At 41.8% G+C, this 25,000-nt stretch overlaps 1 protein-coding gene across 4 annotated transcripts in view; it reads right to left on the bottom strand.

The window, feature by feature from the left end:
- Nucleotides 1–25,000, bottom strand: part of nek11 (NIMA-related kinase 11) — an 85,961-nt gene that overhangs the window by 29,911 nt on the left and 31,050 nt on the right. For 3 of the 4 annotated variants that reach the window (XM_067600302.1, XM_067600305.1, XM_067600304.1), the window contains 6 exons: nt 18,874–19,023; nt 18,116–18,194; nt 16,355–16,425; nt 14,461–14,580; nt 10,253–10,346; nt 10,021–10,138 (listed from right to left, as the gene is read on the bottom strand). In XM_067600302.1, the coding sequence (XP_067456403.1) occupies nt 10,021–10,138; nt 10,253–10,346; nt 14,461–14,580; nt 16,355–16,425; nt 18,116–18,194; nt 18,874–19,023 (632 nt within the window). The remainder of the gene's footprint in view (nt 1–10,020; nt 10,139–10,252; nt 10,347–14,460; nt 14,581–16,354; nt 16,426–18,115; nt 18,195–18,873; nt 19,024–25,000) is intronic. The other variant, XM_067600303.1, reaches the window with a different exon arrangement.

The raw sequence follows: 25,000 nt of genomic DNA, 5'->3' as shown, positions 1-25,000 counted from the left end.
TAGTCGATTAGAAAATTAATCAGCTGCTATTCTGATGATTGAATGTTTTTATATTAAACATCAGCTGGTTTCTGTTTCTCAAACATGAAGGTTTGATGTAAACTGAATATTTTGGGGTCTTTAACGTCATGTTCAGCTCTTCTTTGATGAAAACTGCAGCAGGAAACGATGAGACTGAACCAGAAAACCAAAACTAGAAGCTAAAAGAGGCTGAAAGAAATGAATCATTTCCATAGAACTGATTCAACATCACTGGAGGAAAATTAATGTAAAAAGAGTCGTTTTGTTCTTCACACTGACAGAACTTCATCAGTTTTTACTGTTTTTATACTTTCAGCTGTTAAATTCAGCCAATAAAGTAAAAACTCTTCAGTCTTCATGGATTTAATTTGTCAGGTTTTAGCTGCTGAATAATTATCGACTCTAACGAGCTCTGAGACTTTTAAAGATGGAGGATGTTTAATTCATGCGGCTCTCTGAGGTCTGACACGTCTCCCGCTTCCCCCCCCCGCCCCCCCCCCGTCCCGTCCTCCAATCACACGGCTGGGATCAGACAGCGGGCGGAGCTCTGGGATCAGCGCTAAATAAAACTCTGACTCAAGTCTTAAAAAAGAAGAACGTTTCTGTAACACACTGAGAAGTGATTTAATGCATCTATTTATGAATAAAAGCAACTTTAATGACCTCGAATGAGTCTGTGAAACATTTAAACGCTCCTCAGAGACACGACATGAACATTTATTCACAGCACAGTCCTGCCAACGACCCACAGACTGGAGGTCAAAGGTCAGCGCTGTTTGTTTCAACCCTTCCAGAGTTTGATCTGTTGCTGCTTCGGTTTCTGTTGACTTCAGGACCTTCCTGATTGGCTGAGCTCCAGCAGGATGTGATGTCACTCACACCGAGGAGGATCAGGCTGAAAACTTTTTTCTGCCTCCTCGTCGTGAGTCGTGAGCTCACGGACCCTTTAATGAGCAGCTGCAGGATGAAAACAGTGTGAAGAGCAGAAAGCTGGAAAGAGTCTGAAGGCTGAGATCCAAAATAAAGTTAATTACTGAACACAGTGGCTCTCTGTGGACACTCTGACTCATTTAAGATTTTATAATCTTCAGAAACATTAAAATACCTAAAATATCCTTCAGGAAATCTGTAGCAGCCAACTTGTTATTATGGTGAATAAATTATAAAGAAAAAGCAGAGGTGGAGAGTCACTAAGTGTTGCATTCAGGGACCATGTTGAGGTTCTTTATGTCCCTGTCTCACTGTCTCCACCACTCATTTGATATTAACTGCATTTGTGTTTAAATCGAGTATAATTTCCATCAGATCTACAGAGGATGAACTCTCTCATGTTCCTTCACACGCAGTCATGTGACTGCTGGAGGACATGTTGGATGGACGGTCCAGGCTGATCATAACGTCATGGTAACGCCATCAAATAGTATAGTATAATATTAACTCACTACAGACCAGGAGACGTAATACTGAGGTTAACGATGCACAAACAAAAATAATCATATTAACGTGAAGCTGAGTGTAAATTCAGGCAGGAAGATTATCTTTCATTCATTTCCCTCTCCTCTCTCTCTCTCTCTCTCTTCCTCGCTCCTCCTGCTTTCTCATCAGCTGTTTAGAGGCGTCACTCCTAGTTCTCAAATCAGATTACTCCTCTATTTCTAACCACCAATCACGGCTCAGCTGTCAAACTTAAAAATCCGTTTTCCTCTCTGTCGCTGCCAGCTGTCATTCCAGAGCGATCATCCCATCCATCCATCCATCCATCCATCTATCCATCCATCCATCCCTCCCTCCCTCCATCCATCCATCCATCCATCCATCCCTCCATCCATCCCTCCATCCATCCATCCATCCATCTATCCATCCATCCATCCCTCCCTCCCTCCATCCATCCATCCATCCATCCATCCCTCCATCCATCCCTCCATCCATCCATCCATCCATCCATCCATCCATCCATCTATCCATCCATCCATCCCTCCATCCATCCATCCATCCATCCCTCCCTCCCTCCCTCCATCCATCCCTCCATCCATCCCTCCATCCATCCATCCATCCATCCCTCCCTCCCTCCCTCCATCCATCCCTCCATCCATCCATCCCTCCATCCATCCATCCATCCATCCATCCATCCCTCCATCCATCCATCCACCCATCCACCTCCACAGCTGCACCCTCCTCTTCATCCGAGATCACCACCTCGCCTTCTCCACTCCGTTACTTCAGCACCAGAAGCCGCTACCTGCACCACCAAGATCTACTCCTCTTCATCACCACCACCAGTTTCTAGACTCCATTGGGGGGGGGGGGGGGGGGTATCCTATACTACTCTTTCATATCCAGCGACATCACGATGGGGTCTAATCACCAATCATCTATCATGTTGTTCAATAAACATCATTTACTTCATAAAGAATCTGAGTCTCTCCTGATTGAAATACTGGCAGCTAACAGCTAACATTAACAGATAACGTCGTTAGCTAACAGCTAACATTAACAGATAACGTCGTTAGCTAACAGCTAACATTAACAGATAACGTCGTTAGCTAACATTAACAGATAACGTCGTTAGCTAACAAATTAAATGTTGTGACCTGGACTGAATTATCCAGATATGACATCAGGCAGCAGATACAATATTTATAAAACACTCGATTTAGCTTTTATCATTATTCTAATGAAGAATATGAATAATAAGAATAAGAAAACAGTTGAATAACTGCTGCAGAGAGAGAGAGGCTGTTTATCTGTTTATTTCAGTTATAATAATAATATTTACACTTTATCGCTGATAGTAAATATGTTCAGAGATTATTATACTAGTCCAGCCTCTGATTGTGAAAACAAGAGAAGAAGAAGCATCATGTGGAACAGCTGCAGCACATCATCCAGCTGTTGAAGCGGTTGCTTTATTAGACTCGCCTGACTTGATAAATGTGTGTAATGATGTTTTAGATTTACTCATACAGGCCGTTTATGATGAGATAATAATATTTAACATGACGTGCTGCATCAGTGTGAATTTATAGGCTCATTTCTGTCTGTAGCATCAAGGTGTTCTGGTTGGTTTGTGTGTTATTGTTGTACTTCAGCAATAACTTCATGTCTATCTATGGTCTTTATAGAAATAATAAAAATCACTTTTGTACATGTAAACTGGGAGGAGTGTGTTTGTGTTGTTGTTTTCACATCTTGTCGAAAAAATAATAAAACGGTCGTCACACAAAATGTATCAAAGCAAATGATGTGCATGTTATATTATACATTTAACTGCTGTGATTGTACTGATCATTTCTCATCTTTTATTGTGTTCAAAAAGTACTTTATAGTCACAGAATATTGTGTAGAATTGCAGGAAATTTTGCAGGTTTATGTCTCCACTGTTCTCCAAATCAAACCTCCACATTTAGGTTGTTTACTTGAGTATTTCCATGTGATGCTACTTTCTACATTTCAGAGGGAAATATTGTACTTTCTACTCCACTACATTTATTTGACAGCTTTAGTTACTTTTCAGACACAATGGATAATATAACAAGCTTTTAAAATACAACACAGTGGCCACGTTTACACGCACAAAATATTTCCTTTTTTTTGCCTTTATTCTGAAAAAGACAATATTCCTACTAAGCTGTTTAGATGGCTGATGAACATGAATATTCCCGTTTACATGCAGAAGGTTCTCGGGGTTTCTCTCTGCTCCGGTGGGAATCACAAGATCTCTGCAGGCAGCGAGGTGAAAAACATTAGTGAGCTGCTGCCTGATATTCATGACTGATATTATACATTTACAGTTACAGTCACATCCAGATGTTTATTACACTGCTGAGTGTTTTTGGTGCATCACGCTGAGTCCAGCCCACCATGAACATCTCTCCTCTGTCTGCCTTCCTGCTCCAGTATAATATATATATATATATATATATATATATATATATATATATATATATATTCATAGACTGCTCGGGGGTAAACAGGAGAGAGGCTGTGTGGTGCAAACTGAGACACATATTGCAGATGTGCTGTATAGATGCTCCTAAAACCAGAATAATATCAGCAACATCCCACATGTCTTCATCTGCAAATGCTACATTCAGAATATCCAAACAGAATATGCTCTTTACATCAAATTCAGAATAATAGTGGAATATTAGTGTGCATGTAAACATGGTCATTGTTAAAGACCTTTTTTTGGCTTTTGACGTCTTACAAAAAGCAGTGTGTAGTCGGTAGGGATGTGCAGAGAGCCCAGTATTTATATTTGTATCTGTATTTGTATTTGTTGAGGCAGTTAAATTATCTGTATTTGTATTTGAATAAATGTGGAAAGAGGCTGAAAAATCCTGTTTTTGTATTTATTACACTTTTAATTTTAGAAAATTAAAGTGTTACAATAAGTGTTCATGAATAAACTACCTTATGAAGGACGACGTCCCCACACCGGGTCTCTAACTGGAGTCTCCCAGATCATAGACGACTGCGCTGACTACTGAGATAAAACTTTACTCATCACCTCATTGCAGACAGACCTCTACCTATTTATACACCCATAACTATTTTTTTACAACCTAACTTTGTGGAAAGGAGAAGAGGAACAACAGGTTATGGAGAGTCTCTTGAGAGCACTTTGCTTGTGTCAGTAGTGCAGCTTTATCTCTGGGGAACACCCCCAACTCCAGGACTGATGTCCAAATTAGGAAATGTGCGTCATGTAGTAGGTGGATGTGACTCCCCTCACTGAGACCTGCTGATAGACGTCACAGCAGAGCAGAGGAGAGACACTGAGATAGCGATCACACAGGCGCAGTCAGAAGTGCAACCGTGTTACTTTTCCTCTCACATCTCAACAGCCCAGTAACTCACTGCTGAAAGGACCTAATGATGCAAAACCTGTTCTCTCACATCACCGACTGAGCAGCTGATCCAACATCACCAGCAGAACGACTGACGGAAACACACACAGATCAGACGCCTGTAAACAACAATAAACCTGCACACAGACAATTACTGTTGAATTACTGATAAAACCTCACAGATGAACTGAAATATTTGACCAAAATCAATAATTTGACACACAGAACAGGCCTAGTGAAGAGAGTATTTATATAATATCTACATAATAGTTCTGTTGTCTAACTGCCAGACTGTATGTGTGTTTTTCATATGGATGATTTTATATGCAACCAGATATTTTTTACATGTGTGGTTGTGTTTTCCTGCAGTCTGTCAGCAGTGGAAAACCTGTTACGCTTTACAAACAACACTAAACATTATTAATAAAGGCTGGATTCTGTGGGAAAGTCACAATTAGATTGAGAATCGATTCTTGGTTTCAGTATTTGAGGCCACTGAGCTGTAACACGTAAACACGTCAGTGAGAGTGAAGCTAACTGGTGGTGATGAAGAGTCACTGTCTGACCAAACGCATTCATGTGAAGCATCTTCCATCTTCTGCCTGAAATCAAAGAGTCACTTACTGACCAACATCAGTGCTTCAGTGTTTGTAGTGGAAACAGCGGTCAGTGTGTAGCAGCCTCCACGATGCAGCGCTCGTCCTCCAAAACGCTGGAAACACTGATATTTAGTAAAGTGCTTCAGGTGTGTTGGTCAGCCGCTCTGATTGGTTAGTTTGGGAGTCGCTGCTCCGCTAACGTTAAGATTCACTAAATACTCCTTCTGCAAACAACATTATTAAATTATAACATCCAAAATGAAGATGAACTACAAGACAACACCAGCATGTCGCGCTGTACACCTTCTACCTCTACTGTTCTATTAACATTACGTTGACTAATGTTCATTATTATCAAAATAACTTATTTTGGTGTTTGTGAATCAATTCAGAATAGTATTATTAATCATTATTATGGCTATATGTGGGTGTTTTTAGGTTTTAATGCATGTTGTTTGGTTGCCTTCTCTTCCTTCTTTATAGCTTTTTGTCTTTTGTTCAATCAGTTGTGTATTTTTGGGTTTAAACTTCTTTTTAGGGATAAAGTTAGACTTTGGTTGAAGGAAACATATTCTGCACATGTCCAGCTCTATATTTATATTCTGGGGCTCTACTGTAATAAAAACTCCTTATTTATCTTCTACTGGTCCTTTATGCAGCCCCTCAGTTCAGCCTCTGTCTGAAACAGGCCGTTTTAGCTCCTGTCTCTTTAAGGCCCGCCTCCTGATGAGCCCACTCTGTTCTGATTGGTCAGCTTTCAGGAAGCTTCCTCCGGCTCCGGAGGCTACGTAAACAAACTATAGTAGCAGGATTTCACTTCTTTTTCTCCTTCTTTACTCCAAATGGCAACTTCTCAAATCCATCCGTACATGTTGGAGCTGAACAACACATGGAAACACCTTAGCAACCACCTTAGCAACCATTATTGGACATATGACGAGCTGATGTCATCTCGTCAGGAAAGTAAAAAAACATCATAAACGAAGCATCACAGCAGGTTGAAGCCCTGAGTTTTGACTTGCAGGCAGCATTTCTACATACGTTCTGACCGTGTTTAACATCAGAACAGGAAATAAAAACCATAAAACCACAACGAGCAGAATATGGCCCCTTTAATGTTAGAGTTAGTGAATGTATTCTGTCACACGTATAGAAGCAAAAATGTGTGAAAAAATGTGAAATTAAAGTGTCTGAAAACCATTTCTGGCATGAAGACTTTAAATTTGAACGTCTCTCCAGTCTGAGTCTTTTATTTTTCATTTCAGCTTTGTCTCTGAGCAGCAGGCGGAGGGAAACTCTGCTCTCAGGTTACATCATATATCCCCGAGCAGTTAGCTGCAATCAGAACTCAGTAATGAGCTAAAGAGCGAGTTTTCCCTCTGACCCTGAACTCAGCCACCGCCTCACTCAGAGGGAAGAAGAGTCGAACCTGCAGCTGCGTCTTAACAAACTGTTAAAGGTTTGATTCGCTCAGACTAAACTGGCAGCTGATTGAGGAGAAACATGAAGACATAATGAAAAAACACATTCAGTGTGACTGCTGGAGGGAACAGACCGACCCTGTTTCTGTTTCTGTGAACTTCAAAAATACAAAAACATTAAATTAATTGGTTTTGTTTTCTTTATGTGAATCTATATTTCCTGTATAAAAGGGCCTGCAGGCTTCTTCCATAATGAAAACTCACTGTAGAAAATCTAAATTATATCTGCATGCACAGAAAATATATTAAAACCCCGTCACAGTTTTCATTCCAACAACAGTTTGAATATTTGGAGTTTTTAGCAGTTTTATTTCTGAATTCCCTCCAGAAAGAGAGTCTGACTCACTTCTGTTTTTCCAGCTGCAAGTTTCACAAATTTAACGTCTCGGTTGGATTCGTGAAACTTCAAAGGCTTCGTTTCATAATCAGGCCTGTTAGATCTCAGACCAGAGGTTCCCCGTCTGGTTCTGAGGAACCTGCGAGGCCTCCAGGAGTCCCAGTAAACTGAAATATTCTTATTCTATACCGTCAACAAATCTCATGTCTGGATGCAAACCAACAATAAACTGATCTAATAACAAGTATTGTGTTTGTATCAAAGCTGATATATCTGATTAAAAACCCGTCAGTGGGTCTCATCGCTGACTGGGTCACATGATCCTTCATCATCAACAGTTTGGTCATGTTAGTTTGTTTAGAAACGGCTCCAAAGACTAATAACAGCATCATGTTTTCAGTCTCCAGAGAGCAGTTCAGTGTAAGACGCTACTGAGCATGTGCAGGAACAGATAAAACACTGCTTACCTGACTCCAGCAGGTCTGGACTGTTTGCAGTTTTTGGGAAAGTTACTCTCAGAACCTTTTTAAAGCTGCTTTTAACTCATGTTCAGCTCTTCGTCTGATACTTTGAAATGAGAATGTGTCTTTTTTTGTCTTTTATTCTCTTTTAACTGTATTTGTTTTCTACTTTTAACACAGTCTTACCTGCTGATCTGCTGTTGCTGTTGTAACTTATTTTTGCCTTTAAAAGCGCTGCATAAATAGAATGTATTACTAAAACTAGAATATTTGCATTTCCTGAAGAAAATGCATGTGACTGCAGCTGCTGCTCGCTGGCTCAGCTTCTGACAGGGTTTGACCACTGCGAGCTGTAAATGTTTATAAAAATGAAACCTGTTGCTGGGACTCTTTCTAACTAAGTGAGCAATCACACCATTAGTTTGATTAGAAACGGCTGATAACAGCATCATGTTTTCAGTCTCTGGAGAGTAGTTCTGTGTAAGACAGACACGTTGTGCTACATATCACAACTTCTTCATTTAGTTCTGAAGTTTCCGTTAATCTTTTATGAATCCGTGCACCGACCTTTACACCTGAGCCGACAGTAAACTAACTTGTGTTGTTTTTATAATTTGTCATCTTCATTCAGGAAGCAGCTCCTCTCCTCTGACCTCCCGTTTCCCCCCTCGTGAAAAAAAGTTTAAAATCCAGACTGGATGAAAGATTGAAACATGATAACAAAAGAAATATTAGAGGTTTTTTCTCTGGTCCAAACCATCCTTCATAACTGACACTAATTTTAATTAGATTTATGGCTTATGGCCTTTTTAATACCCACCGTTCCTGAAGGATTTCTGAGATAAACACCTGATTAAGTTGCTCTAACGCAATAATCTCCAGAGAGCTTTTCTGCTTCGGACCAGCTGTAAATTTCATTAGTTCTGACACGCCGGCTGCTCGGTTTATTTTAAGAACTTCAGTGACAGAGAACACGGCGAGGAATATTAACCCAGAGACAAATAATAGCTGCAGAATGGATGATGAAAGGTTATTAGAGCTGATTAAATCTGTCAGATGAGATACACTGACTGTCCGGCGGGCAGCTGTCAGAACAACGATCTGAGTGTTAACATCAACAGTTTCACACAAACTTCAGGTCGGGAGGAAATCAAGATATCAGAGTCATGTGACCTTTAACAGGAAGCTGGTCTGAAGCTTCTGGACCACTTGAGAACAAACGAGGGAAGTTTTTGGGGAAAAAGGAGTTAAAATAGTTGAATCAAGATGAAATAAAAACTCTTGAGTATTAATGTGTTCCAGCTGATCTGGACTAACGTAGCTACAGTCAATATCTCACATCATGTACATCAACATATTCCTGTTTTATTTGACATGAACTCTGCGGTGGAGAGTCTGGAGGAACAGGTTTTATATTTATTTGATAATGTTCCAGCTTATTTAGTCTTGAAGGCTGCAAATGAGTCCAAGATGTGAAGTTTGATCTAATTAATGTTCTCTAATGAAACTGGAAGTTGTGTTTATTTCATTTATAATTTAAGTAACTTGGTGTTGCAGCAGTCACCCATCGGTGGGACTTGCTATCATTTCCCCGTCTCCCCGTTCCAGACTTGGGTTGATTGGAGGGTTTATGCAGATCACCTGTGTGCAGAGTGGGGGGGGGACTGGATCCCAGCTGGTGATTGAGAGCAGCTGGGTGCGTTTCCCTCTCAGCCAATCAGGGTGTGACGATGCCCTTTTTCTGGGGTTTAAGAGAGGAGAGAAACTGCAAGCCGTGGTCACTCTGGTCTGGTCTGTTCAGACCCTTTTGTGTCTTTCTGGTCTTTTGCTTTGTGATTTGAGGGAATATCATAAAATAAATCAAGTGTCCTGCAACGACAGCCTAAACACCTGCAGGATTTATTTTGTATACGTATTGAAGAGGCATTATTTCATTAAGGGGACGTTTCCTATTGTGCAACACCTTGTGAGGTTTCTCCATGTGAATATTATTTGGTTTATTTTCTTTCTTTCTGTGCTGGGAGCTGGTTTTCTGAGGGGAATCAGTTCAAACTTCAAACGTACTTTGATTCTGCATCAACATACAGTCGGTCACATCAGCCGTTAAACACTTTTGTTTTAGAAAGAAGTTCACTCTATTTCATACATTTTTAACAATTAATCAACTTGTTATTGTTGATGTTGTCGACTATCATTTAAGGAAATTCCTCTATTATCAGTCATATAATAATTTCTTATTTTCAGACTCTATGAATATTATTTTTTTCTCACCGTGCAGCTCTGACGTCCTGCTGTCATCCTGCGTCTCGATTGGCTGCGACCTTCCTGGTGACCAGTGATCCTGGCTGCTGATTGGCTGACTCTGACAGGCGCCGTCCTCTCTGCTTTCCTATTGGTTGGAGGAAAATAGCTAATAGTCACTTTAAACTGAAACCCAGCAGCTTCACTTTAGTTAATTAACCTGCGAGAGGATTAATTAATTAATTAAACGTAGTTTTCTTACATTCAGAACATCCAGACTGACTTTTTCAAAATGGCGTCTCCTCAGTTCTCTCCTGCGGGTGTTGATCTCCTCGTACTTCTCCTCGGCCAGCTTCCTGTGGAGACGGTTCAGGTTAGTACAACAGAAACATGATGAAGCTGCTCACATGTGGAACAAACTAAAGACGATGCTGACGACCTTTTTTAAAGTATAATTCTGCTGATTTTCTATATTTGTCTTCATGTTTGGATCCAAACCAACAATAAACTGATCTACTGACAAGTATTGTGTTTGTATCAAAGCTGATATATCTGATTAAAAACACGTCAGTGAGTCTCATCGCTGCACTGGGTCACATGATCCTTCATCATCAACAGTTTGGTCACGTTAGTTTGTTTAGAAACGGCTCCAAAGACTAATAACAGCATCATGTTTTCAGTCTCCAGAGAGCAGTTCAGTGTAAGACGCTACTGAGCATGTGCAGGAACAGATAAAACACTGCTTACCTGACTCCAGCAGATCTGGACTGTTTGCAGTTTGCTTTTAACTCATGTTCAGCTCTTCGTCTGATACTTTTAAATGAGAATGTTTCTTTTTTGTCTTTTATTCTCTTTTAACTGTATTTGTTTTCTACTTTTAACACAGTCTTACCTGCTGCTCTGCTGTTGCTGCTGTTGTAACTTATTTTTGTCTTTTAAAAGCGCTGCATAAATGCTGCAGCTGCTGCTCGCTGGCTCTGCTTCTGACAGGGTTTGACCACTGCGAGCTGTTGCTGGGACTCTTTCAGAAGCCGAGCCAGCGAGCAGCAGCAGCAATCATGCACATTTTCTTCAGGAAATGCAAATATTCTAGTTTTTCTTATTATTCTTTTTCTTCTGTTCATTTTTTTTTGCATCTACTTTAAAAAAATAAAGAGCGAAGATAACTAGCTGAGCAATCACACAATTAACACGACATAAGTCTGGAAGAGCAAACAGCTGAGAGTTAATGAGCTCCGTCTGTCTATCTGCTCTCTCTTATTTCCCAGAATGCGTTGTGTGTGTGTGTTTAACAGGTGGCCACATGTTCAGGTGTTGCTGTGCTGCAGAAACTGTCCTGTAATGTGATCAGTGTGACTCTGGACCTGCTGAGTCTCTGTCAGCCTCGCTCTGAGCCGTCAGGACCCAGACTGACTTCATTACCCAGAGAGCAACAAAACAGACCTCTAACAGCCACTCGCCGCGCCGAAACTCGATTAACGCGACGCCTCGGAGGGACGAGAACCCTCTGACTGTCTGATCCAATGTGAGGACGTCATCCTGCTATAAAAACATTTACAAGTGGATTTAAAGTAAAGAGACACGAGGGAGACGCTGCAGAGATGATCCACCGGCTGCGACGGGGCCCTGCGAGAACCCTTCATTCATCTGGTTCCACCATGTGACCCCTGAAAGCTCCGTAGCTGCGTTTTCCTCCATGTGTGGTTCAGTCTGGTTGATTTTCCTCCTTGCTGTGATTCAGATCTGAAAGCAGCAGTTGGACCAAAACAGCCACACAGACCCTTTTAGAGGAAGTGGTCTCAGTTTGTTTGTGGCGGGAACGTGATCTGACCTCCATCTGACCACAAGCAGCCAAGAAGAACCCACCTGGTCTTCTTCATATTTGGACGGATGTTTCCACTACCTGAGGAATCAGGCTCTGAATGAAGTTCAAGGGAGATTTCCAAAAGTACAGGAACTTTGGGGGGGCGGGGTTTTCAGGGACCGTCGCTGATTGGTCAAACACAGCAGCTGCTTCAACTCGTCAACCGCTTCATTCATAAAACCAGGAAGTGCTCTCGTATTGATGTCGGATGAAGGGATGACATTTCTCTTCATTGGTTAACGTTAGAGAGAGAGACCGGCGGTGGTCAAGCGAGCTAGACGGTGAATGGAGAGCGAGCGGCGGTGGTGAGAACAAAGTCGGTGGACGAGAGGAAAAAATTTCTGATAGTTTTGTGTCGTTTGTTCTAAAGCAGAAATAAAAGCTTCAAACACTCAGCAGGTGATTTACTGTGGAAACTGCATCCAACTCCTGCACCAGTATGTAGCAGTGTGCACCAGGATGCACCAGTATGCACCAGTATGCAGATCTGTGCTGCTGTTTCCTCGTGTGTGTGAACGCTGCGTTTCATTTTTAGTTCGTCATGAGTCTGATCTGCAGGATCCACCTGGTTCCTCTGATGTGGTTGAAACACAAACAGGAAGCACAACACAGAGTCTTAGTTCCTGGTTTACTTCCTGAGATTAGTTCCTCTGGTTCCAAAGTACCTGAAACTTCTTCCTGTGTTTATGTTCAGACTCATCGGACCAATGAGAGGAGAGAACTCTCTCATCTGGTTAGGGTTAAGGTTTCAGTGATGCGTTCAGGTTCACTTGAAGTGAAATGTTTTCAGAGCAGCTGTCTGGATCAGTTCAGCATCTTTAACTGGTGCAGTGGAAATACAGGCCTGTTGTTTTATTTCTTTTAATTCATTTCAGAATAAAATAGATTTATAACACTATTTATGATCAGTATAAACAGTAAACATCTGCTCTGATCCAACAATCAAAACAGCGTTAAAATCTCACATTAAAATGTCATTTTGATGAGTTTATTAGACTTTATTTCTCTCCTGCAGACAGAACAAGGTTATATTGATTCACTGGGATTGATTTTGTATTTATTTTATTATCTACAGTATTTGTGAAAGGTTTATGTAAATGTGTTGATGATCTGGATCAACTCTGAATGAACCTGTGGTCCACCTCCGGACTGTGAACCACCAGTTGGGAACCGTGACTCTATCAGGACTTTACACTGTTAGTCTGGTTACTTCACTGAGCTCAGCTGCTGTAACATGTTATAAATAGACACACACACACACACACACACACTGATGGAAACCAGTCAGACCAGTCTATTAACATGAGAGGCTGTTGAGACCAGTGTGTGAATCCTTCAGTCGCTACACAAAACAACCTGCATAACACAACAATCAATAAATACAATAACATGAATGTTAATATGACAACATGAAAAAATATCATCACTGTCAGTAACATAAGGAACATTTTAGAAATATGACATTGATAAGTGATTGAACTCTGAATGTTCCTGCCAACCTACTGATCTGAACTATCAGTCATATGTTTATATGTGTGTGTGTGTGTGTACATGTGTGTGTGTGTGTGTGTGTGTGTGTGTGTGTGTGTGTGTGTGTGTGTGTACATGTGTGTGTGTGTGTGTGTGTGTGTTGGAGGAATCACATCATGTTTAAATGTGCTGTTGAAATAACATAAAGAGGCCAAACGGTATTAATTTAATTAATGGTATTAATTTATGAATCAGGTTTAGCTTCAGAGTTTAGCGTTTAGTTTGGATTTTCCAGCTCAGCTTGTTTCCAGATGTTCTGTTCTGTGTAAAAAGTTTTATAAAGCCTTCTGATGACGTCACTGATGATGTCACAGCGTCGGTCAGGTCTGAAGGTGTGGAGTTATAGAGAGACGTCTGCAGCTCCTCATCTCTGCTGGAGGCTACATTAGCCGCTACTAGCATAACGCATCCCAATCTCCAGCTGCATTGTGGGTAACGTAGGCGGCAGGTTTTGACAAGGAAGAAGAAGAACGTGGAATAAAAAAGACGACATCTCTGATTCTACGGCATCGATTTTTATTAAGATCATCAGTCTGACGTCGAGACCAGAAGTGCGTGTGCGTGTGTGTGTGTGTGCGTGTGATTGTGTGCGTGTGATTGTGTGTGTGTGTGTGTGTGTGTGTGTGTGTGTGTGAGAGAGAGTGTGTGATTGTGCGCGTGTGATTGTGTGTGTGTGTGTGTGTGTGTGTGTGAGAGAGAGTGTGTGATTGTGTGTGTGTGTGTGTGTGTGTGTGTGTGTCTGTGTGAGAGAGAGTGTGTGATTGTGTGTGTGTGTGTGTGTGTGTGTGTGTGTGTCTGTGTGAGAGAGAGTGTGTGATTGTGTGTGTGTGTGTGTGTGTGTGTGCGTGTGTGTGTGTGTGTGTGTGTGTGTGTGTGAGAGAGAGTGTGTGATTGTGCGCGTGTGATTGTGTGTGTGTGTGATTGTGTGTGTGTGTGTGTGTGTGCGTGGGTGTGTGATTGTGTGTGTGTGTGTGTGTGTGTGTGTGTGTGTGTGTGTGCGTGTGTGTGATTGTGTGCGTGTGTGTGTGTGTGTGTGTGTGTGTGTGTGTGTGTGTGTGTGTGTGTGTGTGTGTTACCTCAGTCTCTTCGCCGTCTCATCGGCAGTTTGCAGTTTTCGGAGTCTCATTCTCTCTCTTGGCGTCATCTTCTCGACCTCTGACCTCTCCCTCAGCGTCTGCAGGTGAACCTTCGTCTGCCTGCAGAGAAACAGGCACACGTGCACGCACGTGCACGCACACACACACACGTCAATCACCTGGAAGAGTTCAATCAGATCACAGCATCTTTCTTCCTCTTCTCATCCTTCTTACTGACTCCAACATGACAACACTGACCTCTGACCTCAGTGTTGTTAAAACTGTCAGTGTGTGTGTGTGTGTGTGTGTGTGTGTGTGTGTGTGTGTGTGTGTGTGTGTGTGTGTGTGTGTGTGTGTGTGCAGTAGTGAGGATGGATTATCCGACAGCGAGCGGTGTGTCGTCTGTCAACACACACAGAGTTGAACTCGGCTCGATGCTCACTGCTCTAATTACAGCAGCACTGTGTGTGTGTGTGTACATGGTTCAGTGTGTGTGTGTGTGTGCATGGTTCAGTGTGTGTGTGTGTGTGTGTGTGTACGTGTGTGTGTGTGTGTGTGTGTGTGGTTCAGTGTGTGTGTGTGTGTGCATTGTTCAGTGTGTGTGTGTGTGTGTGTGTGTGTGCATGGTTCAGTGTGTGTGTGTGTGTGTGTGTGTGTGTGTGCGTGTGTGTGTGTGTACGTGTGTGTGTGTGTGTGTGTTTAAGGGTTTGAGGCAAAGATGCATAACGAAGAGGAGGATGGGGGGAAGAAGAAGACAAATGGAAGAAGCAGAAATGAATAAAACGGGAACAAACCAGAAGAACAACAGGAAGAAAAAGAGGAAAGAAGAGCGAAAAACGAAGAAAATGATGAAGATGAAGATGAGAACAAGAGAGAAAGAGCAAGAGGAGGCAGGAAAATGAGAGAAAAAAGAAGAGTAAACAGGGAAGAAGAAGAGGAACAAAAGGAGAAGAGAAGAAGAAGCAGAGGAGGCAAAGTAAAGTAGGACAGAACAAGAGGAGAGTGAAGAAGACTGGAAGAAAAATGTAAATGAAGAAAAGATAAAAAAAAGAGAGAAAGGGAAAATAGAAAAGAAGTGGAAGAACAAGAGAGAGAAGAAGAAGGAAGAACAAAGGAAAGGAAGATGAAGAGGAGGATGAAGAAAAAGGGCAGGAAGAGAGGAAACTGAAGAAGAGTAAAGAAGGAAAGAACGAGAGGAAGCAAAGGAGGAGAGTGAAGAAGAAGAAAATGTGAAGGAAAAGAGTAAAGAAGGAGGAAAAAACAAAGAACTGAAGGAACAAAATAAGAAGGAAGACAGAGAGGAGGATGAAGAGGAAGAGGAGGATGAAGAGGAAGGAGGCAAGAAAAAACAGAGATGGAGAAAAAAAGAAGAGTAAAGCAGGAAAGAAAAAGAGGAAGAACAGGAAGAAGGGGTGAAGATAGAAGAAGAAGAGAATAATGAATGAATAAATAAATAAAGAAGAAGAAGAAGAAAAAAAGCAGAAAGAAAAATGAAAAGGAGGGAGAGGAGGAGAGACAGAAGAAAAGGAAAATGAGAAGAAGGAACAAAGAGGAATAAAAGGAGGAAGAAGAGGAGAGGGAAGAAGAGAACGAAGAAAAGGCAGAGAGATATAGAAGGAAGAAAAAGAAAGATGAGAGGAAGGAGGCAGAAGAAAAGAAGAAAAAGAAAAACAGCAAAGAACAGAATGAACAAAAGGAGGAAGAAGAGAAAGAAGAAGAAGAAAATGAGAAGGAAGAGGCAGGAAGAGAAGAAGAGTAAAGAAAGAACTAGTGGAACCACAGGAGGAAGAAGAAAGTGAGAGAAAGGACAGGAAGATGAGGAAGAGGAGGAAAAGGAAAATGAGAGAAAAGAGCAAAAAGAAGGAGGAAGAGGAGGAGAGAAGAAGAGTTTTACATGTTCTTGGCGATGAGTTCAGCATCTTCATCTCCTCCAGACGACACGAAGAGAAAACGACCCTTCATCTTCTGGAAAGAGAAAGTTTGTTTTATTCATCAGATGAGCTGAAGAGGACGAAGAGGAGGAAGAGGAGGATGAGATTAACCCCCCCCCCCCCCCCCAGCAGGTATCACTGATTCTTCAGTCGGTGCCGTTAAACCGTCGCAGAAGAAGAAAACACAACGAGACGACGTCATTAAAAGCTCAAACGATGGAAAACATGATGGAAATATGATGTTTCTGTTAGTTTCATGTGTTGATGTGAGGAAGGTTACAGCCTCATCATCATCATCGCTCCACACAGATCTGATGTTTTCAGCTCTTCAGTCACATGATTCATGATGTCATCATTTATCCACTCGGCCGCTGCCCTTTTCTGTTGCTATATTTCAACTTTTTCTGGTGTTTCTCACTTTGTTCTAACGTGTAAAACTGTCATAAAACACGTTCTGACAGTTTCAGGCTGCTGAGTCTTTATTATATTATTATTATTATTATATTATTATTATATTATTATTATATTATTATTATATTATTATTATTTCAGTCTGTAGGTTCGGTGTTGAGTTACATCTCTAATTGAATCTAATTAAATTTCGCCTGAAGCAACTTGCACAGAACTGAAATCACATGATGATGATGATGATGATGATGATGATGATGATGATGATGATGATGATGATGATGATGTGAAATTATGAAACTATTTTTTAAAAACATCATCAAATATAAAAAGTGATGATAACGGATACATGAAGCGTTCGCAGTGAGGGTCGCTCTGGTTTCTGCATGTTTTCACAGAGCAGGAGCTGTAATATTCCATAGTGCCACGATGCCGTATGGAATCCCATCAGCATAATGATATTTCACTGGAAACCATGGCAACCAGTCCATAAAAAAAACCCCTAATGTGTTATCTCCTCCCAGGTGCCCCAAACACAGGAAGAGCATCCAGCCTGCAGCCCAGATTTATGACAATAACATCCTACACACACACACACACACACACACACACACACACACACACACACACACATATACACACACACGTACACACACACACACACACACACACATACACACACACACACACACATACACACACACACACACACACACACGTACACACACACACACACACACACACACACACACACACATATACACACACACACACACACTGTTATTGTTATTATTATTATAATATATGTCTGAGAACGAGAGAATAAGCATGAATGTGTAGTTTTATTCTATGGTTTAATAGGTTTCTGTGTGTGTGTGTGTGTGTGTGTGTGTGTGTGTGTGTGTGTGTGTGTGTGTGTGTGTGTATGTGTGTGTGTGTGTGTGTGTGTATGTGTGTGTGTGTGTGTGTGTGTGTGTGTATGTGTGTGTGTGTGTGTGTGTGTATGTGTGTGTGTGTGTGTATGTGTGTGTGTGTGTGTGTGTGTGTGTGTGTGTGTGTGTGTGTGTATGTGTGTGTGTGTGTGTATGTGTGTGTGTGTGTGTGTGTGTGTGTGTGTGTATGTGTGTGTGTGTGTGTGTGTGTGTGTGTATGGGGGTGAAAAAGTGGGTCAGCCTGCATTCCTGCACATGCACATGTGTGCTAGACGTGCACACACACGTGCACACTAAAAATCACTGCTTTGACTCAGTTTTAGTCTTTTTTTTGGTTGAATGTTGCAGCCATATTCATATTAAAATGATCAGAAACATTTAAACCTGCATGTTTTCTTCCATGAACTTGGTCTTGAGAAGTTCTGCTGCTGACGGTCTGGATGAAGGTTGTTTCTGCAACATCCTGCTTACAAAGAGACCAACAGACAGTTTTCAGCTCTGGAGAATCAATCAGACCAAACTCTCAAAATAATTCAACTTATATAGAAGCATTAAATAATTCTATTTCCATTTGTTCATCTGTCGACTCAAAGAATCACTACGTCCTCTGAAGATGTTACAACTTTTGACATGTTTCAGTCAGACGATGTTTCTGTTGGATTCAGCTGCTCTGCTCCAGAGAAGCGTGAAATGTTAAATAAATATCTTTTACTGCCGTCGCTCTTCAATCTCTGCTGAGCTGAAAGTGATGTTTGCATGTGGAGACACAAAGTCACAGCCTGGATGTCAAATATTGACATTAAGCTACTAACGAACTAACATTAATTAATTGGAACAGTGCAAACATTCTCAGTTCGTAATATAATTGCAGACAGTCACATATCAGCTCCTTTCTTTTAGATTATCAAGAAACAGAGTTACCGAGGGCAGCAGGATTAAATAAAGCTCCAAAAACATATAAGATAAAAATCTATAAACTCTGAAGAGAATAATCAACAGATATGATCAGAAGGATCATGTAAAACTGAAAACAACAGCAACAGATGTAACAAAGCAGAATATAAAACAGATTTGCAGTGTTTGTATGATAATAAATCAGTTCTCTGTGAGTTCACAGTAACGTCGGTTTGTCTGCTGCTCACCTCTGCATGACAGAGTTCAGGTCTGCGGAGAAGGCAGCCGGCAGCGTCGGGGTTTCTCCCTCCACGATCTTCATCACCACCGACAGGAAGTTTGGACCCTGGAAGGCGTGAGTCAGACAGCACATCTCATAGAGGAGGCATCCCAGAGCCCTGCAGCGGCAACACACATCAGCTGTTCATCCAATCAGCTTCATCTCAGAGGAGTCTGAGCTCTCTGAAGTCGGTTTTACAATTGTTTCATGTGTTTACACATCATGACTGCAGGTATCAAACCCCTGATACGTTTGTACACAAACAAGACTAACTGACTGTTCAGACAGAATGCAAAGTGAATTTTAGATGTGGAGTGACTGCATATAGAGTCGATGGAAAAATGCATATTCGGGTGGCCTGACCTGACGTGAAGACGCGTCCATGCGAGTTGAAAATGTTTCAACTTGAGCAAAATATCTGTATGTATCTGCAGCTTCATGAACGTACAGAGACGACAGGAAAAGGAGAAACTGGAGGGAAATAACACAAAGAACCGAGTCTCTGGTGAGTTCAGTGAGAAGCTGAACTGAACACAAACAGCTTCCAGCTAACGTACAGCAGTTTGAGCTGAACAAACACAAACTGTCCAGCAGTCAAATACACACGAATGAAAACACAATAAGAGTCAACAGCAGCTCAGTGAGGCTTCAAGCTAAATGTTAGCATCAGCATGCTAAGCATGCTAACATATGCATCATGAGTGTGTTTACCTGCGTATCCAGGTTTCTGAACCAGGATATGATGTTTATGATGTGCAACACATAACTGATACTGATCATAACCAGGATACTGATGCAAACACACTCACTGCTAACACGCTGATGTTTAGCAGGTATCATGTTTACTGCAGTTAGTTTAGGCATCAGCAGTGGGATGGTTAGAGGTGTGTGTGTCACAGTAAAGTGGGTGTATCATGTAGTAAAGTGGGTGTATCATGTAGTAAAGTGGGTGTATCATGTAGTAAAGTGGCTGTATGACGTAGTAAAGTGGGTGTGTCATGTAGTAAAGTGGGTGTATCATGTAGTAAAGTGGGTGTATCATGTAGTAAAGTGGGTGTATCATGTAGTAAAGTGGGTGTGTCATATAGGAAAGTGGGTGTGTCATGTAGTAAAGTGGGTGTATCACGTAGTAAAGTGGGTGTGTCATATAGGAAAGTGGGTGTGTCATGTAGTAAAGTGGGTGTATCACGTAGTAAAGTGGGTGTGTCATATAGGAAAGTGGGTGTGTCTTGTGTAGGTCAGATAGACCGTTCTCTGAAGTCTGTCATGTGGCGCCATTTATATGACGTCTATATTCGGAGGAGGCGGGTCGGTTGGACGGATCGATCCTAACTTGCAAAAAGTGGACTTTGCTGGAGGAGACATTCGGGAGTCTTTTAACTAAAACTGTTGTGTTTACTGTTGCCATGACGACAAAGGTTGCCTAACTTGAAGGAAGTAGTAATTCTAACTCACACCACGTCACAAGTGATCATTTCAACCTAAACCATGATCTCTCCTGAACCCTGACCAGACCTGAACCCTGACCAGACCTGAACCCTGACCAGACCTGAACCCTGACCAGTGCTGAACCCTGACCAGACCTGAACCCTGACCAGTGCTGAACCCTGACCAGACCTGAACCCTGACCAGACCTGAACCCTGACCAGTGCTGAACCCTGACCAGACCTGAACCCTGACCAGTGCTGAACCCTGACCAGATCTGAACCCTGACCAGTGCTGAACCCTGACCAGACCTGAACCCTGACCAGACCTGAACCCTGACCAGTGCTGAACCCTGACCAGACCTGAACCCTGACCAGACCTGAACCCTGACCCGACGTGAACCACAGCGTTGAAAACGATCCTAACGTTGCACAGACACAGAAGACGTTTGCGTGTAGTTTTCACGCCACTGACATGTATCCTCTAGTGGACGGACGGGTGTATTACAGGCTTCAGCGTGATGGTTGCTTCTCTCCTCGTTCTGTTTGTTTCATTAATTAACTTCCTGCTTCAGTTGTTCTAATGACCTCCGTCTGTTTGTGAGTCTACAGAACAACATCTGTCCGCTCAGTATCTGCTGCTAATGATCTGCATGAACAAACTGCAGCTTCCTGTAAAGACTAATTAACTACATCTGTCTGTATCATTATGAACACTTTAACATGCAACTATCCATTTATTGCTAATTACTGAACTCCTCTAATTACTTGTATGTACAGATCATGTCATTCCTAACACAGAGAGGCTGGTCAGAGGGGTCACCGGGGTCACCGGGGTCACCGGGGTCACCATCCTGGAGAACGACTGACTTACTGAAACAAACACACAGACATGAAACACATGTTGATATGATTCACTTTGACTTCATCTCTGATGTCGTCACCAGTAAACCTCCATAAATCCAGTTAGAAACCAGCTGAGAACCATCATGTTGAAGTCAAAATAAACAACAGCAAGGCTACAATAAATAAACCATAAACAAAATAAATAAATAATGAATACATAAACAAAATAGATTTACATTCTAGGAGTCAAGACATTAAAGTACCATATTTCCCAATTAGATAAATAACTAGAAGTAAACATTGAACCATAAATCATTTACATATTGAGACTAACTGGACACAAGAACGGAAAAGTTCATCAGACTTTAAATGGAGATTATTTAACTACAGAGAACAACAGCTTCTACGTTACTGCAGCACATCTGATCAGCTTTATGGATTATTTTCAAACAGGCTGATTTGTTGCTGTTAGTTCAGTCGTGTGAATCAGCTGTTAGCAGCTCTGCAGCTTCTTCTTCTTCTCTGGTCTCTACGTGTGTTTATGGAGGTTTTATAGAGATGATTATATCCTCACATCATTCAGATATCTATTTTGTGTCAACTTCCAGTAAACATTCTGCTCAGATGGAAAATATCACAGTGATGCAGAAACTGCTTCATCTATCGCCACAAACCTGTCGGCAGCAACTGTTGCTACCGCAGCAACATGTTTACCAATAAGACTTATTCAATAAATCACTTCCTGTCTGGTAAATCGCCGTCAACGCTCCTCTTTTAAAGACAGACTTGATTATTCACACAAACTATCCTGCAGCTGTTTATTCTAATAAAGCTTCATAAACTCCACATATGAGAGATGATGATACACTAAACTCCTCCAGTAGTTACAAACTATTATGAAAACATTTAAACATTATGATCATCTACTGATCCATATTTATAATATTATACTTCAACACTTTACTGTCTCTCATGTAGGTATGATGTCATATTCTTACATTATTACATCTGGATTTACTTTATTTATTTATTTATTTAATGCGTCTTTAATGCGTCTTTTTGTACATTTATGGCTCTTATTATCTTTTTGTCTGTTTTCTTGTAAATATTTCTTTCTTCATTGAAATGAAGTGAATTTATTGACAGTATGTGAAGGGACGTGGATATATATTATATTATATGTATTATTTTTATTTAACTTTTCTTTATTTAACGTTTCTGAATATTATTGATTATTAGTATTTGTATTAGTGAATCATTTATCCTGTTGTTATTCTGCCTTATTGAGGATTCACAGTTGTTTGGCAGGTCTGCAGCGTGTAGCGCTATTGATTCTATTGATTCTATTGATTCTGTTGATTCTGTTGATTCTGTTGATTCTATTGATTCTGTTGATTCTATTGATTCTATTGATTCTATTGATTCTGTTGATTCTGTTGATTCTATTGATTCTGTTGATTCTATTGATTCTATTGATTCTATTGATTCTATTGATTGTATTGATTCTATTGATTCTATTGATTGTATTGATTATATATGAGACCTTATGTGTTGGGATTCCACTCACAGCTGTATATAATTCAGACTGATGATGACTGTCAGACCCTGATGAAGACGGAGAGACTCAGTGTTTTTCATGAAGGACAAATATGGAGACAGATTTCCTGGATTTTGTTTTTTCATATCAATGTTTATCATGTGTGTGTGTGTTGACATCTGATTGAGTTATTGATAGACAGTGAAGATCTGAACTGTTTCCTGTTTTCACTGTAACGTCCAACAGCTGAAGTTAATGTGAACAACTTCAGTATTAAAGAGAAGAAACCTTCATCTCTTTCTCCTGCTAATTAACTCCTCTTCCTCCTCTCTGATCTGCCTGCTGTCTGTGTGTGTGTGTGTGTGTGTGTCTGTCTGTCTGTGTGTGTGTGTGTGTGTGTGTTAACAAACGACTCTCCCCTTGTTAAGGAGCATGATGAAAACGACCTTTGACCTCTTGTCTCACTGGATTCTTGCTGAGAAAGTTTTTACCTGCCAGAATCAGTCTGAGCTCATGTGACCACCATCTGTGTGTGTGTGTGTGAGTGTGTGTGTGTGTGAGTGTGTGTGAGTGTGTGTGTGTGTGAGTGTGTGTGAGTGTGTGTTTGTGTGTGTGTGTGTGAGTGTGTGTGTGTGTGTGTGTGTGTGTGTGTGTGTGTGTGTGTGTGTGTGTGTGTGTGTGTTTGTGTGTGTGTGTGCGTGTGTGTGTGTGTGTGAGTGTGTGTGTGTGTGAGTGTGTGTGAGTGTGTGTGTGTGTGAGTGTGTGTGAGTGTGTGTGTGTGTGAGTGTGTGTGAGTGTGTGTTTGTGTGTGTGTGTGTGTGCGTGTGTGTGTGTGTGTGTGTGTGTGTGTGTGTGTGTGTGTGTGTGTGTGTGTGTGTGTATCTTCAGGCTCTCAGCGACCTTTAAAGATGGCGTCAGTGATCCTGAGAAAGATTGTTCAACCTGATATCACAGCGAAGCATCAACACACCCGCCGGTCCACCGTGTCCGTGTCACATTTAGCCTCGTGTAGACGTGAACAGTAGACGTGTTTATAATCTGGCTCCTCTATTAGCATCACACTGTTAAACACTACTGATGATTTATGATGCTGTGGTTCAGGTCTGGTTGGGTTTAGGGGAAGATGATGGTTTGGGTTTGAAACATGGTGTTGGTTAAAGTTACTACGTCCTTTAAGTTAGGCAAGCTTCGTTGTCATGGCAACATAAACACCACAACAATCGTAGTTATCCATCCATCCATTTTCCACCACTTAACCCATCCTTCTCCATGGCAACGCCCTCCAGCTCCTCCTGGAGGATCCCAGGCCAGGAGGGATATGTAGTCCTGGTTCTCTACCAGCTGGACGTGTCTGGAACACCTCCAGAACATCCAGGAGGACCCGAACCAGGTTCCCAGACCACCTCAGCTCTCCATGTGAAGGAGCAGCAGCTCTACTCTGAGTCTAGACGTCCTCAACAGGAAACTCATCTCAGCTGCTTGTATTCGCTCTTTTCTTTCAGTCGCTACCTGAAGCTTGTGACCACAGCTGAGGGCTGGAACACAGACCGGCACAGACCAGTCCGATACAACATCATATTACTGCTGACGCTGCAGCGATCTGCCTGCCAACCTCACGTCCATCTCACCCTCAGTCATGAATAAGATACTTCACTCCTTCACTTGGGCAGCAGCTCACTCATCAACCCGGAGGGAATCATAGTTACACTTTTAAAAGAAGATCCGTCCACCAGCCCGCCTCCTCCTGATGTTTGTCACCTTATATGAACTGCGTCTCTTCTCCAGGTCATAATGACAACAGTCAGATGGAGTCATGGCATTGAGAACACACGTGTGTACTGTTCACGCCTCGGCGGGTGAATCACACGCTTTGACGTGATACTGGGAGGCCGAACTAACACACCCCTCCCTTCACTGCTCCTTCAGAAGCTCCCTGTTGCTGATTGGCTGGAACACTGGAACAGTGTTTGTTTGTTTCTCCGTTTACAGCCGGGACGGACAGAGCAGACAGCTAGTCGACCGTGAGGAGATATTTGCTGAATACCACAAAAAAAGAGTATTGGATTAGAAACGCTGACTGCACCTTTAACCGGCTGAGTCAGGAGAAAGTCCTCCGTGTCTGGTCTGAGAGGAATCTATTAAACAGCTTCTGTTCAAACAGCTCTGCAGCCTGAGAGAAGTCAGAAGACTCTGAGGTCTGCTCACAGCCGGGCAGCTGCTGCTGCTGCTGCTGCTGCTGCCGCCGCTGTAGCTGCTGCCGCTGCTGCAGCTGCTGCTGCTGCCGCCGC

Source organism: Thunnus thynnus, chromosome 10 (genome assembly GCF_963924715.1).
Source record: "Thunnus thynnus chromosome 10, fThuThy2.1, whole genome shotgun sequence".
NCBI classification, from domain to species: domain Eukaryota; kingdom Metazoa; phylum Chordata; class Actinopteri; order Scombriformes; family Scombridae; genus Thunnus; species Thunnus thynnus.
This window is presented reverse-complemented; position numbering and strand designations above follow the sequence as displayed.